The 16,878-nt window shown below is 34.9% G+C and overlaps 1 protein-coding gene and 2 pseudogenes across 3 annotated transcripts in view; 2 read left to right on the top strand and 1 right to left on the bottom strand.

Annotated features, from left to right (window-relative positions):
- Window positions 1-2,273: 2,273 nt before the first annotated feature.
- Window positions 2,274-3,848, bottom strand: LOC306669415 (tubulin alpha-1C chain-like; annotated as a pseudogene). The gene has a single exon. The product of its transcript is annotated as a tubulin alpha-1C chain-like (transcript).
- A 1,872-nt stretch (window positions 3,849-5,720) lies between these two features.
- Window positions 5,721-16,878, top strand: part of LOC306668993 (albumin-like) — a 120,148-nt gene continuing 108,990 nt past the window's right edge. The window contains exons 1-2 of the mRNA XM_079152723.1: window positions 5,721-5,814; window positions 6,503-6,560. Of these exons, the coding sequence (XP_079008849.1) occupies window positions 5,736-5,814; window positions 6,503-6,560 (137 nt within the window). The 5' untranslated portion in view covers window positions 5,721-5,735. The remainder of the gene's footprint in view (window positions 5,815-6,502; window positions 6,561-16,878) is intronic.
- The window catches only part of LOC306669271 (albumin-like), a 120,019-nt pseudogene continuing 110,292 nt past the window's right edge, over window positions 7,152-16,878 (top strand). Inside the window, exons 1-8 of the transcript XR_013766753.1 lie at window positions 7,152-7,156; window positions 7,506-7,638; window positions 9,583-9,783; window positions 11,217-11,314; window positions 12,789-12,918; window positions 13,905-14,119; window positions 15,205-15,337; window positions 16,455-16,552. The product of XR_013766753.1 is annotated as an albumin-like (transcript). The remainder of the gene's footprint in view (window positions 7,157-7,505; window positions 7,639-9,582; window positions 9,784-11,216; window positions 11,315-12,788; window positions 12,919-13,904; window positions 14,120-15,204; window positions 15,338-16,454; window positions 16,553-16,878) is intronic.

Genomic DNA, 16,878 nt, shown 5'->3' with positions numbered 1-16,878 from the left:
GCAGATCTCAGCTTCCTTTCCCAGTAAGACGTGGTTTTTATCAGGTTGTTGTTCTCTACTTTTCTGCCTCTTCTTTTGGGTCTCTCAGAATGGAAGGTCCTGGCTCACTCCCTGGAGATCCAGCATGTGGGTGATGCATATTGTTCTCAGCTCCAGAAAACTGTGTTCTGAGTTCTCTACCTCCGAGGACCCACGTGTAGGGGTGGCTTCTGACTTTCTTGCCCTTGGTTTCTATCAACTGACTGGATCCAACCACCGAGGGTGGACTTTAAGTCTAGTCTTCTCCTTAAAATCTTTATCTTCATCTGACTCTGCATCAGGTGAATGATGGATCTTGGTGCTATGTTCTTCAATTCATTCAGAAACCTGTTTTTTTCAACTGCTCCAGTTCCTTTAGAGTGAGAATGGGAACTTTTGCAATGACTGGCACCCCTATTGTGCACTGCCTTCATAAATGTCACTTCTAAGGACTTAACATCACAAATGGTGAAATAAAACAAAAGCAACAATAGTCTGTGTTATGGATGATGTGCTGTCTACTCAAGCCCCTCTTGTCATGCTGGTGCCCTTTACACTCTCATCAATGTAGGAGATAACCATCTTAAAATAATTTCTGCTGTTGATGGCATCACCATAGCTGAATGTGTTCACCAGTGTAAAGGGAATACTGAGTTCCCCTACCCCCCGACCCCATTCAATCTCAACATTTGAAATTGCAATTTGGACAGTTCTTTCCATTTTCTCTGCATCCCCAGGTATGATTTTTTTCTGGGCAGAGGTCAGTAAGAAATAGGTCGTTGAGGATTGATTTCCTAGACTTAAACACCATCTTTGTGAACTGTATACTTTTTTTTTACTCATTTTCCATGAACTTGATTTGGAATATTGCAAGTCTTAACACAGTCATTTTGGGATCCATAAGTTGAGGTTGTTGTTAATTAGACATCTTTCATAATATTTCCTCTCTCCATGGACCAGTTAAAGAACAGGTGACTATTGACTGTACCATGGACTTGCCCCTCTCTTGATTTTTGTGATGTAAACTTTTCTGTTTCTCATCCCTAATGAAACCTTCAGCAAATTCTACATTTCAAGTGGATATTTTGGAGGCATTGATGGCTTATGGGAGTGATATGGGCAAAATTGATATTTGGATCACAATTTTTATGTGCATTGGACAAGTCTGTATAAGTTTATAGATTTTGGGTAATTGTCTTATTTTTTATTGGGAGATATATCTCTATAAGTGAATATGAAATTAAAATTCTTATTATGTTTCCTTTAGTTAGTTTGATTCATAGACCTTTTATTTTTTACCCTTCAGTAATTTTTAGAAAATACTTCAGGCAATTATGATAGGTGGGGTCTGCATATGTTCATTATATCTCAAATGAACGCTAGCAAAAGATTTTTCCTTTCTCCCAGCTTCTCTCTAAACAAACTCAAATTTCCTATTTTTTGGAATTACTATAAGTTCAATGGTTATTTTAGAAAGTCCCTTAAATGCTGAGGATGTATTAGACATTGTTGTCATATTTCATGACCATGTTTCACTTTATTTCCAAGAGGAAATCCATAGGTAGTAATCTCTCTCAGAGGGATGTGGAATGAAGGCTGGGCTAAGAAGATTTCCTGGTGGAGGCAAGCCTGGTTTGAATGACTCTGTGAGAGGCTTGAAGAATCCAGGGTGGAAGGCGGGTGGAAGATTGAGGTGGGAAGGAAATGGATAATTCATACACTTCCAAAGTTCCCTTTTCCATCTTGTCAAAAGAATGAAAAACAAAGGACAAAGGGAATAAAGGCCAAGGTTTAATTCCCAGGTATATTTGTTTTTCAATTCAGGCATTGTTTTCTCTTCTAAAGTGATTAATATACAATTATACTTTCCAAATAAAGTAGTTTTCTTAACTACTCTCTCTCTTTTTTTTTTTTTTTTTCAGATCTTACACCAACAAATGACTCCTTTTATTCAATATGTGCTACTGCAGGTTTTGGTTAAGTATAAAACAAATTAACATGGCAAGTCCTCATGACTAATATAGTATTCTCAAGCCCCAACTCAAATCTACTGAATTAGAGTCCGCATTTTAATATCTACAGGTGATTCAAAGTCACATTACATTCTAATTTAAGAGGCACCAACACAATATAAAATTTTATCACCCCTCGTCAATTCAGGTCTAAATGGCCTACAGTAGGTACCTGCAATATTAGTCAACTCATCAGATAAGCTTATCTGCCAGCCTCAATTGGCCTTAAGTGGGTCAAATATTCACTGAGATTCAGGGGCCAGTTTGACATTTAAAATGGAAATGCTTTTATTGATAGTTCAGGGCTAAAACACAGAAATAAGACAAATCCAAGATAACGGAGTGTGAAATTGCAGCAGCAAGGTTAATACTCTTCACCCTCATCCTCTCCCTTAGCACTATCTACTCCAACCTCCTCATAATCTTTCTCTAGGGCAGCCATGTCCTCATGGGCCTCAGAAAATTCTCCTTCCTCCATCCCCTCACCCATGTACCAGTGAACAAAGGCATGCTTGGTCAAATTTGTGATCCAGGCGAGCCCAGGCCTCAGCAAAGGCTGTGGTGTTACTCAACATGCATACAGCATGCTGAATCTTGGCCAGGTCTCCACCAGGTGCCACAGTGGAAGGCTGGTAATTAATGCCAACCTTGAAGCCAGTGGGGCACCAATCCACAAACTGGATAGTACACTTGGTCTTGATGGTGGCAATGGCAGTATTGACATCTTTGGGGACCACATGGCCACGGTACAACAGGCAGCAAGCCATGTATTTATCAAGGTGGAGATCACATTTTACTATCTGGTTGGCTTGCTCGAAGCAAGCATTGGTGATCTCTGCTACAGTAAGTTGTTCATGGTAGGCTTTCTCAGCAGAGATGGCAGGGGCATACGTGGCCAGAGGGAAGTGGATACTGGGATAGGGCACCAGGTTGGTCTGGAATTCTGTCAGGTCAACATTCAGGGCTCCATCAAATCTGAGGGAAGCAGTGATAGAAGACACAATTTGGCTAATAAGGCGGTTAAGGTTAGTGTAGGTTGGGCGCTCAATGTCAAGGTTTCTGGGACAGATGTCATAGATGGCCTCATTGTCTACCATGAAGGCACAATCAGAGTGCTCCACGGTAGTGTGGGTGGTGAGGATGGAGTTGTAGGGCTCAACTACAGCTGTGGAAACCTGGGGGACTGGGTAAATGGAGAACTCCAGCTTGGACTTCTTGCCGTAATCCACAGAGAGCCGTTCCATCAGCAGGGAGGTGAACCCAGAACCAGTTCCCCCACCAAGGCTGTGGAAAACCAAGAAGCCCTGAAGACCTGTGCACTGGTCAGCTAGCTTGCGAATTCGGTCCAAGACAAGGTCAATGATCTCCTTTCCAATGGTGTAGTGGCCTCGGGCATAGTTATTGGCAGCATCTCCCTTGCCTGTGATGAGCTGCTCGGGGTGGAAGAGCTGACGGTAGGTCCCAGTGCGAACGTCATCAATGACTGTGGGTTCCAGGTCTACAAACACTGCCCTGGGCACATGCTTGCCAGCACCTGTCTCACTGAAAAAGGTGTTGAAGGAGTCATCTCCTCCCCCAATGGTCTTGTCACTTGGCATCTGGCCATCAGGCTGGATGCCATGTTCCAGGCAGTAGAGCTCCCAGCAGGCATTGCCTATCTGGACACCAGCCTGGCCAACGTGGATGGAGATGCACTCACGCATGACAGGTTGTTGTAGGACTGCGTTGTGCGGGATGTGGAGAGGAGATGAGGACCAGGAGTTCCCACTAACAGACTACCAAGGAGTCCAGGGGAGAAGTAATCACTACTCTCTATTTTTAAACCTCTCCAATAAACACAAGAAAACATTCAAAAATCATTGGAGCTATTTTTTTCTACTTAGGTAGAAACTAGACTCTCTAAACCATGTTTAGAACTTTTTACATTCTTTGATGATTTACTGACTATAGAGTTTTAAAAGATGAAGAATAGGATATTTAGAAATAACCAACAATGATGTGGCTTTATTCCTCCCAGTACAGAATGTACATGCAGAATTCACATCAGTGTTTTCAGAGAAAAATGCCGGAATTCTTACTTTGAGAATCTACAAAAGGCAAATGTTCAGATGTTTCTTATTAATTAAGATAAATTTTAAGCTTGCAGAAAGAGTCAAGATGACATTTTAATTTCTCAATTATACAGTAATCATTAATAAGGATATATACATGCAAGCCACCATATTGGTACTGTTAAGGAAAGATTGCTTCAGGTGTTATCATTTTGTATTTTAAAGCTTTTGGAGCTTCATTAAATATAAGGAAATCAATTCAATATTTCTATTCTATCATAATGAATCTTTTTAAAAGCCTTTTGATGTTTATCATTGTATTGCATAATACCTTATTAAAATACTAAGTAGATAGATATTATTTTTTGTTTGTTAAATGAAAAAAAAAATGTGTAAAGTATATGTGTGAGTGACAAAGACCTGAAATTGTGAACTAATAATATGAATATATTCAATGATGAGAATTGCATGCTTACTTATACATCTGGGTTTACATAAGGATAAGTCTAGTTTTGACCACTGACTTAAAATAAATATCACTCATTCCTTATAGCAGTTTAAAAGAAAATTCATAATTTATCAAAGGAAGAATTATCGTCTCTATTTACAAAGTTAGATGTTTCCTTTTTCTTTTCCAATATAAGTTTTCTGGCTTTTTAAAAGTATTTTTCTCCAATGGAAGTAATTCCATTAGCAAATATTCTTTAACTTTTGTTCATTTGTGGCCTAAAAGACAAGGCTGATATTCCCTTTCAGGACTCCTTTGAGTCACTGAAAACAAAAACAAAATCAAACCAATAAACAAAAACAAAACAACAATAAAAACTCCTCTGTCTCTCTCACATCTATTATAGCCTCTTCTGTGGGAATTTAAAATAAGTTCATAGAAAATATATTTCTTACATTATAAAACTTCTGCTAAGTATTTATTTGTTTCTGTATTATATATGCATCATGGGGCATTTTGACTGAATGAGTTATTTAGTTAAGTTAAATAACTGACTTGTTACTAAGGTCATAGCTGTAATGGAAACATGAAAATTGTAAATTTATCTATTTTAGTCGTTATTGTTGCTATGGTTTTCTCCTAGTTTGTGTTTGAGGCAAAAATCAGACTTTTTTTCAGACAGAAAGTTTCGAAAGCAATAGAAACCTTATGAAACATCTTTGTGTGTAAATTTTTCATTACCTTTATATAAAAAAGTGAACTTGGAATTAAGAGTAGATGCAATTTGAATCTTAACTGTTATTTAGTATGTCTCATTTCCAAACAGAATCACTGGATTGGCTGCATTTTTGCAAACATCAAAATCCAAATTTTTCAAATGGTAAGTAGATAAAGATCATGGTAATGAATAATAGGTAGGAATCGTTTAAACTGTTATGTAAAATTTGGTAAGATATGTTACATAACTTTAATAAATTGACAAAGTCTTATGGAGAAAACAGTTCCAGATGGCAAACATAAGCAAGGGATCTAGTCAAACAATTTTTTTTGGCAAGAATCTTATAATTTTGTAATCATTTGAGAGTCAATGAAATACAAAGATGAGTCTAGTTAATAATCTACAATTATTGGTTAAAGAAGTATATGAGGGCTAATTTTCCTGCATTTATCCTACCTTCTCTATCAACCCCACAAGCCTCTGGCACAATGAAGTGGGTAACCTTTATTTCCCTTCTCTTTCTCTTCAGCTCCGCTTATTCTAGGGGCATGTTTCGACGAGAAGCACGTAAGAATTCTGTCCTTTCCATTGTTCAACTTCTATTTTCTTAGTAACAGTTTCAGTAAACCTTGCATATTTAAAGAATTAAGTTTTCCTTTAGCATTTATTTCTACAATGTGATGATATTTTGCTTTTGTGAATGTTTATGTAGTTATTTATTTAATATAGTTCAAGTATCTTAAGCAGAAACAAAATGATGGGAATTATTTAGTGAATTTAATTTCTTTTGTGTCATGAAGGAATGCCAGGTAGAGTGACTTAAACTTCATAGAAGAGATGAAGATGGGATTTTACAAAGGTCTTAAAGGCCTATCTACTGCACCTTGATTTATTTAAAATAAAAAACCCTGTTTTATTAAAATTACAAATAGAACTTCCATTTGTATTTACTTTTAGATTATCTTCTCAGTTGCTGTTCATAGGCACTATAAGGTATTAGTTCTTATTCCACGTTAGAATATAATTTATAAATATTTAATGATTTTTATAATAATATTCTCGGTGATTAAATAATTCTTCTTTAAATGAAGAAGATATAGTTCACCATCCTAAGACTTTCTTCAGGATTCAGAATCCAATATTTTGAAGCAAATGAAAAACCTAAGTTAAATGAAAAGAAATGGTAGAAACTAATTAATTGTTTTCTTCAATATTTAAACACATGTTGTGTTTTTTTCCCTCTCCTTTCTTCTAGACAAAAGTGAGATTATTAATCGATTTAAAGAATTGGGAGAGCAACATTTCAAAGGCCTGTCAGTTAAAATATGGAAGAGTCAAATTTATTGTTTTCGATTTGCCGTGGGTATTACACTAAGAGTCTTATAGTCTCTGTCATCAGGTTCAGATTCCAGAGCATTGCTGCCCCATAGAATTTTCTGCAATGATGGAACTATTCTGTATCTAATACGGTAGCCACTGGTCACGTGTGGTTATTAGATACCTTAAATATGGCAAGTGCATTGGAGGAATAAAATGTCAAATTGTATTCGTTTAGTTAAATTGCATTTAACTATGTAAATTTATATTAATTTAAACTTAAATATAATTTTAATTAAATTTAAATAATTTAAATATATGTATAGTGAAATATGGCTAATGGCTACTGAATTAGACAGTAGATTTAATTCTAGAAAAATCTAGAATTCTCATACTACCCAGAAACTCTGGTATACTGATGGAAGGAATTAATATATGGTTCTGTTGGTGGCTCACTTACTAACTTCCCTTTACATAGCAAATTGTTCTGTGATTTCTTGGGAACATTTTAATATTTTTTTAGTCTAGTAAAAATTGTGAAAATAGTCTATTTTTTAAAGGTCATTACCTTCCTACAGCCCAATTAAATGAGGTATGTGTTTTTGTTTTTGTTTTAAATAACTCAAAGGACTTATGCAAAGCCTAGTCTCAACAATTAAATCTATTTAGTGTACAGGTTGCTCATTTCCCTATGTGTGTGCATCTACTGACATGTACCCATACACATTTGGACAAGGTGGAAATACTGTTCTCCCTGCCTAGGAAGCCACATGTGCATGATCAGGCCTTAGGTAGTACCTCGTATGAATAGACTTTTGGATAATTATAAGAAAAATATAGAAAACATTGACTATATATACATATGTGATTTGCTCTCTAGCATAGCAAATTGTTTGAGTTAAATTTTTTTGTGCTACCTGTTTCTGTGTTTTCTGTTTCAGGGTGCTGCTTACCTTTTCTCAGTATCTCCAGAAGAGTGCATATGATGATCTTGCAAAATTAACAACTGAAGTGACTGACTTGGCAAAAGCATGTTCTGCTGATGATTCAGGGACAGAGTGTAACAAATCACTTGTAGGTTCTGATTTTGAGGATTCTTTCTTCTCCTTTAAGTTATTCTGAGTATTCCAAAGGGGAAGAGTCTTTTTAAAAAGTTATTATTAAGTGGTTGAATTTGTAAACTACACTCAAAAGTTTCATATGGACTGATAAGTCATTCATTGTTTGTTTGGGGACAGAGATGTTGTTGGTAAGACCACAGTTTTAAAACCTTTATTTATTGAGACCACACATGATAGTCACCATGTATTTAAATGGCAATTTGTCATTTGTAAACATCTCTTCAAACTTTGAAGTTTGGTTTCTTTTCATAGAGTCAAATAATGATAAACATATTTTTGTGTATTTATTAACTTTGTTTTATTGTGGTTAGAACACATGACATGAGATCTATCCTCTTAAAATTTTATGCATGAAATGCTATTGGTGAGTATAGGTAAATATTGTGCAGCAGATTCTTATAGTTTATTCATCTTGCTGAAGCGAAATTTTATGCCATTTGACTAGTAACTCCCCATTTTCTCCTCTTCCTAGGCTCTGGTAGACATCTTTTTATTCTTTGATTTTGTGAATATGACTATTTTAGATACCTTGTATTAACAGAATTATCCAGTATTTTTCTTTCTGTGATTGGTTTATTGCACTTAGCACAATGTCCTCAAAGACATCTGCATTAGTGCCAATTGCAGAATTTCCTTCTTTTAAAGGATGAATGGTATTCATATATATATATATATGTATGTATATACATACTACATTTTCTTTATCCATTTATTTGTTGATGGACCCTTCAGTTATTCTATACCTTGACTATTGGAAATAATGCCTGACTGAATATAGGAGTGCTGATATCTCATTGAGGTAGCATGATTTTTATTTTCAGAAAGCACCACCTGATTTCTATGCTAACTTTATTACCTAGGTGAAATAACAGTAATTTTTTTTCATCATTTTAGGGTTATTAATATTTTTAAATACAATGGAAAAGCAAGGTACTCAATTCTTTTAAAGCACTTGAACTTTTGCTATTTCCAAATACATCTTCAAAATAAGAGGCCTGTGTTTCTTTTACCACTCAATCTATATATACCTCGCTGGGGGCTAGGCTATTTTTGTCAATGGACCCTTTCCTCTTCTTGTTTCTCTCTGGATGTCCCTCTCTTTACTGCAGAATAAGTACTTTAACTTTCCCCAATATTATAGTTCTACATATGAATTTTTAAAAGTGCATTTAAAAAACAATAAATTCTGTCTAGACCAGTGTATTTTCCACAGGATTACAATGATTTGTATAATAAAAATGAATAAGGAAGAAAAGGATTTATTCAATGGGTGATGTACTTTGAGATAAATATTTCTAGAATAAAAATTCTATATTTTAATGCAAAATGGAGTAGATTTATGTTACTCCTCAATTGTTAAATGATATCTACTAAAAAGTTGTATTTTTCAAAAATAATATATGAGGAAGTATCTGAGCACTTTCTCCCCAAGATGAATTCAACTTCTCACTGAAGACTAACTTTCCTAGTGATGGGTAATAAGCAGAGAAAGGTAAAATTCCTTAAAGCCATAAACTGTCCTTTTGCTCTTCTGTTTTATTCATCATAAGTAATATTGTGGCAGTTGATTGTAATGAAAATTACACAGCAATAGTCCAATCAAGGAAATTTAATGGGGGAAAGTGAATTTTTATATAATTTCCTTTTTGATGTGTTTAAAATATTTTAAGATTATTTCCATATTTAAATTCATATTTCAAGTCACACATGAAAACATAAAATTGAACATATTCTTGGGGTCCCCTGGGATGTTTCAATACATGATATGCTATTTATGTGTGACATAGATGATTTCCTCACCAAGCTTTACCAGTAGGTTAAATTTTTATAGTGTTCTTTGGCAATAAAGAAAACAAAGTTCTTCCCAGTAATTTTAAGTCTGTCCTCTTCAATTTAGGATACTATCTTTGGAGAGAAAGCATGCACAATTGCCAATCTTCGTGAAACCTATGGTGACATGGCTGACTGCTGTAATAAACAAGATCTTGAGAGATACCAATGCCTTGTAAAGCACAAAGATGAGAAGCCCGACCTCCCTCCACTTAATCTACTATATCCTGATGCTGTGTGCACCTCCTTTGAAGAAAATAGCCAGAAAGTTATGGGATAGTAAGTAATGTAGGTTTTAAAATTAAAAATTAAGGATTAAGTCAATACTCGTTATAATAAGTATCATACCACAAAGCATTTCTAACTTTAAGACTTGGAATTTTGTTCTCATGATGAACTTTAAAGAAGTAAAAATTCATACCACAAAATTTTACACAACAAAAAATATGATCAAAGTTCTTTGATCTTGAAACAGGATATGATCCATATGAAAACCTGAAATAGACATGTTTTAAAAGATTCTGAAAAAAAAATATATATAGTTATTCTCAGGATTGATTTCATTTTAGTCAGTAATTTTAGATCACCCCAGTTGAAACATTTTTATGTGATTCACACACATGTACATCACAAATTCAACCATTCTTTTCACTGACTGAAAGAATGACAAAGACAAAGCCATCAAGTGCAAATTGAGCTACAGGGTAAATTACATTCCTTTGGGTTTTGGAGGCTCTGGGGAGAATGTTGACTGTAATTGTTTCTGTAATATTGTGTGATATGGAAAAATGACTTCCTGTTATCTTTTTTAAAAAAATTAGGTTTATATATGAAGTTTCCAGAAGACATCCTTACTTCAGTGGCCCAGACTCATTTACTTTTCTGTAAAGTATAAAGACTATATGACAGAGTGCTGTCAAGCTGCGGACAAAGGAGAATGCCTAACACCGAAGGTATTCCCCCCAAAAAAGAATAAAAGAAGTAGTTCATAATGCAACCTCAAATTCTGAGCATCTAATGGCTATTTCTCTACATGTTCAAAAGAGCCTTCTTTACTCTCATGTCTCCCAAAGAAGTTTTATTCTCTTTGAAGACCTCTCCTATTCTTCCTTCCTCCTTCTGAGATTCACCAGTGCTGATCTGATGGAGGGAATCACTGTGCATGTAGTTAAATGTGCAGCCCCTCTACATGCTGATGATCTCTAGAGCGAAGTATCAGTCAAATTGCACAGCAAGGGGCCACAGATTTTGTGTTGTTTTTCATGAGACTTTTGATGGAGAGGGAATTTCAAGTAGAAATATTACTGCAACAAGAAACAAAAGCTCATTTATTCTTTCCATAAGTATTTATTGTGTGCCTCATTCTGTTTTGTGTGGAGTTCATGTTGTCCGAGGAGGGATGTAAATGGATGATGCACAAAATTAAGAATTCAGTTAAGTTATATGTTCCTGGGAATTAGTGTACACTTTTTCTTTCAGAAGGCTTTTCTCTGGCAATGTTCCCTTGCTGGTTTTAAGTACATAGGGCCTCTGCTATGACCAGACTAATTTTTCCTCTGACATAGCAAAATAATTATTTGCCAAAGGGAGGACTTGGAAATTTAAATATAATTTTACATAGTCTCATCTGAGTTTATGAGGTGGTGTTTTGTTTAGAAGTTTTCTTTTTTATGTTTTGTTCCACTTGCTTTCTTTCTGTAGATTGAGAAAATGAGGAAGACGATACTGCTTTTTTCTGCCAAATATAGATTCAAGTGTAGCATTATTGAGAAATCTGGAGAAAGAGCTTTCAAAGCATGGTAAATATTTTTTAACACAATTTGTGCATTTATAAAAATGTAAAAGTGATAATGGTTCCATTGACACAAGTATATTTACTTGTCATTTCTCCCAGTGCTTACAAATGCAGTTTGTTGTCATTGTTGTCTAAAAGACAGAAAACTCATAGAAGTGAATATCAGAATATAAGTTATAAATTCACATTATTTTTTGTCTTATTTTTCTAAGTTGCTAAAGAATTTAGAAGACATCATTTTTGTCCTAAAAAGAAATATATAGAAATTCTATTTGTTTATGAAGACTAGGAATCTTACACTAATGGTCTATTATTTTTATAGAGCTACAGTCAGGGGCTTTTATTTAATTTTATCCTTTCCCACAACCATCCGAAAGTATCTACTCCTCTTTCATGTCCTGATAATTAAATTCAGTCACCAACTAAGCTGAAGTTACTACTTGTAGTTTTCACATAGTTCTGACTCTGCTTTTGATCTCCTGTTTTTGACTGGGCTTCTGTTTGTATATTATTTAGATGATTGTTGGAACCTCCTTCAGTATCTGAGCTAAGAAAAATATTACCTACTCTTCCAACCCCTCACCTGTCAGTCAACAATGAATCAATATAACAGGAGATAAAATTAATAGACATGCATGCTGTCTAGAAACTGTCAATTGAACCATCTTTCCCATCATTCTTACCATCCAAACCATAAAAACCAATCAAATTGATAAAAGAAATACCCCTAACATGAACCAGTACACATTAGCCAGGCAGTGACTAGTTCTGGGAAAGAAGTCTCCTTTACTGGTTTTAGAAAACACTGAAATGATTTCAGAAAGAATGATGACATTAGTCTTTTATATCTTGTCTTAGAGCTTAGAGGCCATGCTGGATCAATTTCTTTTTAAAAGTTTACTTAATAAAAACTCCCTAATTATGTAGAAGTTAGGAAATTAATTTTCTTGAAAAACTTTAGTAGTCAGGAAAGAGGGTGTTTTCATGAAGGAAAAAAGGTAACTGGAGTTTGTGTGATACTTCCCAGATTATAAAATATTTTCACAGGTATTATCTAATTTACTCTCCAAAACAGTGCTTCAATTTAGCATGATGTTGTGACACTGAGAAGGTTAAAGTTCAGAGAAGTTAAGTAACTTGCCTAGGGTCTCACTGCTAAGAAGTTATGAAGTTAGATCTGGAAGTCAGATCTGGGCTCCATAGCTGATGCCCCTCAGACCCTTACCCCTTTCAACATTCCTGTTTGCTGATTTTATGAATCATCAGGTTTCTATCCACCATACACTCTTACCATGGATAATTTTAAGAAAACAGGAAAAAAAATCACCATTCAGTTCAGTTCTAGCATTAAATATCTAATGAATTAACAAAATTTCTATGCGTTAGTTTGTCTTGAATTTCTTTGTTATAAATAGCATTTTCATAGGTCTTTCACACTGCCTGATAATAATATATTGATGGGCGGATTTTCTTTTTAGGGAAGTAGCTCGTCTAAGCCAGAGATTTTCCCAAGCTGAATTTACAGATATTACCAAGATGGCAACAGATCTTACCAAAATCCACAAGGAATCCTGCTTAGGTGATCAACTTGAATGTGCACATGACAGGGTAAAGAGTCATTACTTTTCCTTTAGTAGTTTACATGCTTAAGTTGGTAGAATAGACGTGCTAAGGCATCATTGGGGACAACTGGCAATTGTTGACATGGACTTCTGTGCTTTCATTTGCTCCATCTCCAAGCTTTCCCTTCTCTGTGGTACTTTTTTATAAACCTAACTATCCTAATTGCTAAATGAGCTGAGAAACTCATTCACACATTTTTAACCTCTTTCAGTCATAGGCTGAGAATCTAGGTTGAAGCTGAAGGAGAATAACTGCAAAAGTTCATTGCTAAGATATTTTTCTGGGGAAAGGTGTGGCTGGAGAAGGGCCATTATCTCAAGAGACCTTTGGAAATGATGCATTCTCCACCACCCCCATGTTCTCTCCTTTCATTAACTGTTTTCCTAAACATGACCTCTTTCCCAAATTTGTAGTATTGTCTCCCTTTCTTCAAAGATTAAAAATAATGACCATTTATCAGAATCCTGAGCTATCATGACACTTCCTGGAAATTTAAGACAGATATTTTATATATATAAGCAAGACCCATGACTGTGATCTTGACTCATTTTTTAAAAAATCTCTCATGCTTTACTCAGTTATTTGGTTTCAAAATGCCTGCATTTATTTTGAGAGCAATATTTGAAACAATAGCATTAACTTTCAATTTAAAAAACTTAAATGCCTCAACAGTGGAAATATAAAATTAATAAATAGCTGAGAGTAATTGATTATAATAAACAAATAAATGATAACTGGTTCCCAACAAGTCTTTTTGATCAAGTGGTGTGTTTTAGTAGTTCTGAGACTCCAGGCTCAGAAGAACTGATGGAGGATCTGTGTTCATAGAAGACACAAAGGTTGTGAATGATGACCTTGGAATACAGTGAACATGTTCTACAACATCATAAAGGTCTGGAGATAAAGAGTATGTCTGGAGAGAAAGAGTAGCAATGCCAATTTATGTTGAATAATTGTTGATCTCTTCACAGGTAAACCTTTTCAAGTTCATTTGTGATAATCAAGATACATTTGCGAAGAAAGTGGCTGCATGTTGTGCTAAGCCTGAGTTGGAAAGATCCCACTGCATTGCTGAGCTGGACGAGGATGACAAGCCTGATAACTTACCTCCAATAACAGCTGATTTTGCTGAGGATAAGGGTGATTGCAAAAACTATGCTGAGGCAAAAGATATCTTCTTGGGCACGTAAGTTAAATAAGGAATTACCCTTTCATACTCTTGATTTAGGAAGATATGCTAGGCTTTCCTTTGGAGTTACTATAGTTTCCATCTTGCCCAGGAGTTACAAAGTTTCCATGTTGGCCTTTTGACTCCTAGTCTTTGAAGTTTAAAAAATCTGATTAATTTCAAACATTGTCGTTCAGTATACATTCATGGTAAAAGCTCAATGTTCCTTACTCCCCAGGGACATCTCTAGAGTTATCTCTAGAAATACTTGTATGTATACAAATTATTTATCTAACATTTATTAATTCAATCATTCATTAAAAGGCTACTTCTTAAACATCTAATATATATATGAACATATATTGCCTATGAATCATCTATGTATGCATTTAACTCTATTCACACATCTGTCTATATCTATTCATCTATGTGTTGGCAGCAATCATGATAAAAAGAAGTCTAGAATTTGACACTAGGTGTTTCACTTCTATGAAAAGAGCAAAACTTCAGCACTATGAAAATGCAGTTAAATAAAAAATGATTTTATATGATCAGTAGAAATGATGACAAGCTGTACAATTTTATTGTTGGATTACGATAGCTTCTTTTGCACTAAATAGTACTTACAAAATGATGTATCCTTTAAGATTTCAGTCATATAAAGAGGAAAAAGAATATTTTAAGAATATATCTCTGTTTAGTAGAATACTTTTGAGATGTAATCCAAATCGAACTAAGTATACATGAAAATAACAGGCACCATTCATCAAACATTTAAGATGTGCCAGGAAGAATGTTTTACACAGATTGTGTCATGTATCTCTCATAACTCAACTTAAGAGATGAATATTATTATCATTCCCATTCTTCAGAGGAGGAAACTAAGGGCTCTTTAGTTTTAATAAGTTGCCTAACATAATAGAGTAAAATAAGTGGCAGAACCAGAAATTGAGCCCAGGGAGGGCCCCAAGTCCTGTGCCACTAAGCTTCACTGCATGGGGTTTAGTCAAATTCAGACCTTGGGAATATGAGTCACAGTTAAAGTTAGTTATGTACATTTTCTGGCTCATTGGTTCAAGTAGATCTATGTTCATCTTACTAAGGTTTTTGTATGAATATTTGAGGAGGCATCCCGAGTATAGCTCCCTTTTGCTGCTGAGAATCGCCAAGGCATATGAAGCCAGACTGGAGAAGTGCTGTGCTGAGGCTGATCCTCCTGCATGCTATGGCAACGTGGTAGGTGTCTTGCAGGAAAAGAAGGACGTAGCATTTTGTCAATTCCAATAATGAGAAAGAAAATCAATGCAGGACTGAAGTGATATACAGTACAGTTTAGATATTTTCTTGATATGGATTCAGTTCTGTGCTCTTAAACCTTTTAGGAAAATCAATCTTAAATAGGATGGTTAATAAATTTTAGAAAGTTGGTCTAGAAAAGAAAGATATGAAGACAGTAATCTCTAATTTCACAAAATTGTGGCCATAATTTCCTTGTTTTCCATATTCCTAAGAACAAAATAACATGAGGTAAATTTAAATGTCTATTAAAAGACATTTAACTTAGATATAAAGAAAGTTAACCTGACTCATGGTTTATCAAGTAGTGGAGTTAACATCTTAAGGGAGGTTATGAAATTAATTTATATTTTATATTTTAAAATCTTTTTGAGGAAGTTTAGGAAATGCTTTATAAGATGATAAGTTAGAAGACACCTGTTCTGGAGGATTTTAGAGTTCCTACTAATATATATTAATTGTTTCCAACTATTATAGAATCAGAGAAAGACTTACTTTCCTCTACCAAGAAGCTGCTGTATGCCAGGCACCATACTGCAACTGATGCTGAAGATTTTACTGGAGAGATGGCCTGGTAATAATAATAATAAATAATAATAATAATAATAATAATAATAATAATACCTATGACCATCATTTATTGATCTTTTACTATGTACTATGCACTATTTTAATTTCATTAGCTTAGTTGGTTTCTAGAGCAATTCTGTGTGGTAAGCACTATTTTCACCTCTATTGTGAAGATGAGGATTCTGAATCTCAGATATGGTTAGTGAAGCTACACCACTAGAAAATGAGTCAGGTGGCCTGGCTGAGAAGCCAGACAATGAGCCAGAGTGAAGATTCTTAACTCCTTGCACCATACAGTCTGCCAAATAAGAGGAACTATTATTTAAGTAATATGTAAGTACTATTTAGTGCAAATAAGAAGGTGATGTGACAGATGTGGCACTGAACATCTACTCATGTGGCTTTGGGCAGAAAGAAGGAAGGGGTAAGAAGTGACCTGCATCTGGTCCTCAGAAGGACCTATAAATACCATTCTTTTATGTTCCAGTTTGAGGAATTTCAACCTCTTGTGGCTGCGCCTCAGAACATAGTCAAGCAACACTGTGATCTCTATGAGTAGCTTGGAGAATATAAATTCCAAAATGTGTAAGTAATTTTGTTTATTAGCTGCCTTTTTTCCTTGACAAATTTGCAATTATTTACTACTTCATATATAGGCCACCTAGCATATGACTTTAATAGCAGAAATACACATTTATTCTTAAACCTTTTTAATCAAGAAAGTCTAGAGAGTAGAGATAATATAGTTGATGGGATGGAGAGGCCTCTATTTGTGTACAGTTTTAAAAAATGGTCTCTTGAGACTGGGAGTAGGTAGGCTGGGAGGGCTAGTGACAAATCTTGGCTTATCAACTGGGGATGATCCTTGAAGAGTAAGGGATAGTTTGTGAGTAAATAAACTATAGCAGCCT

This window comes from Sciurus vulgaris, assembly GCF_902686455.1.
Source record: "Sciurus vulgaris genome assembly, chromosome: 9".
NCBI classification, from domain to species: Eukaryota; Metazoa; Chordata; class Mammalia; order Rodentia; family Sciuridae; genus Sciurus; species Sciurus vulgaris.
The sequence above is the reverse complement of the archived record's forward strand: the minus strand, read 5'-3'. Positions and strand labels throughout refer to the sequence as shown.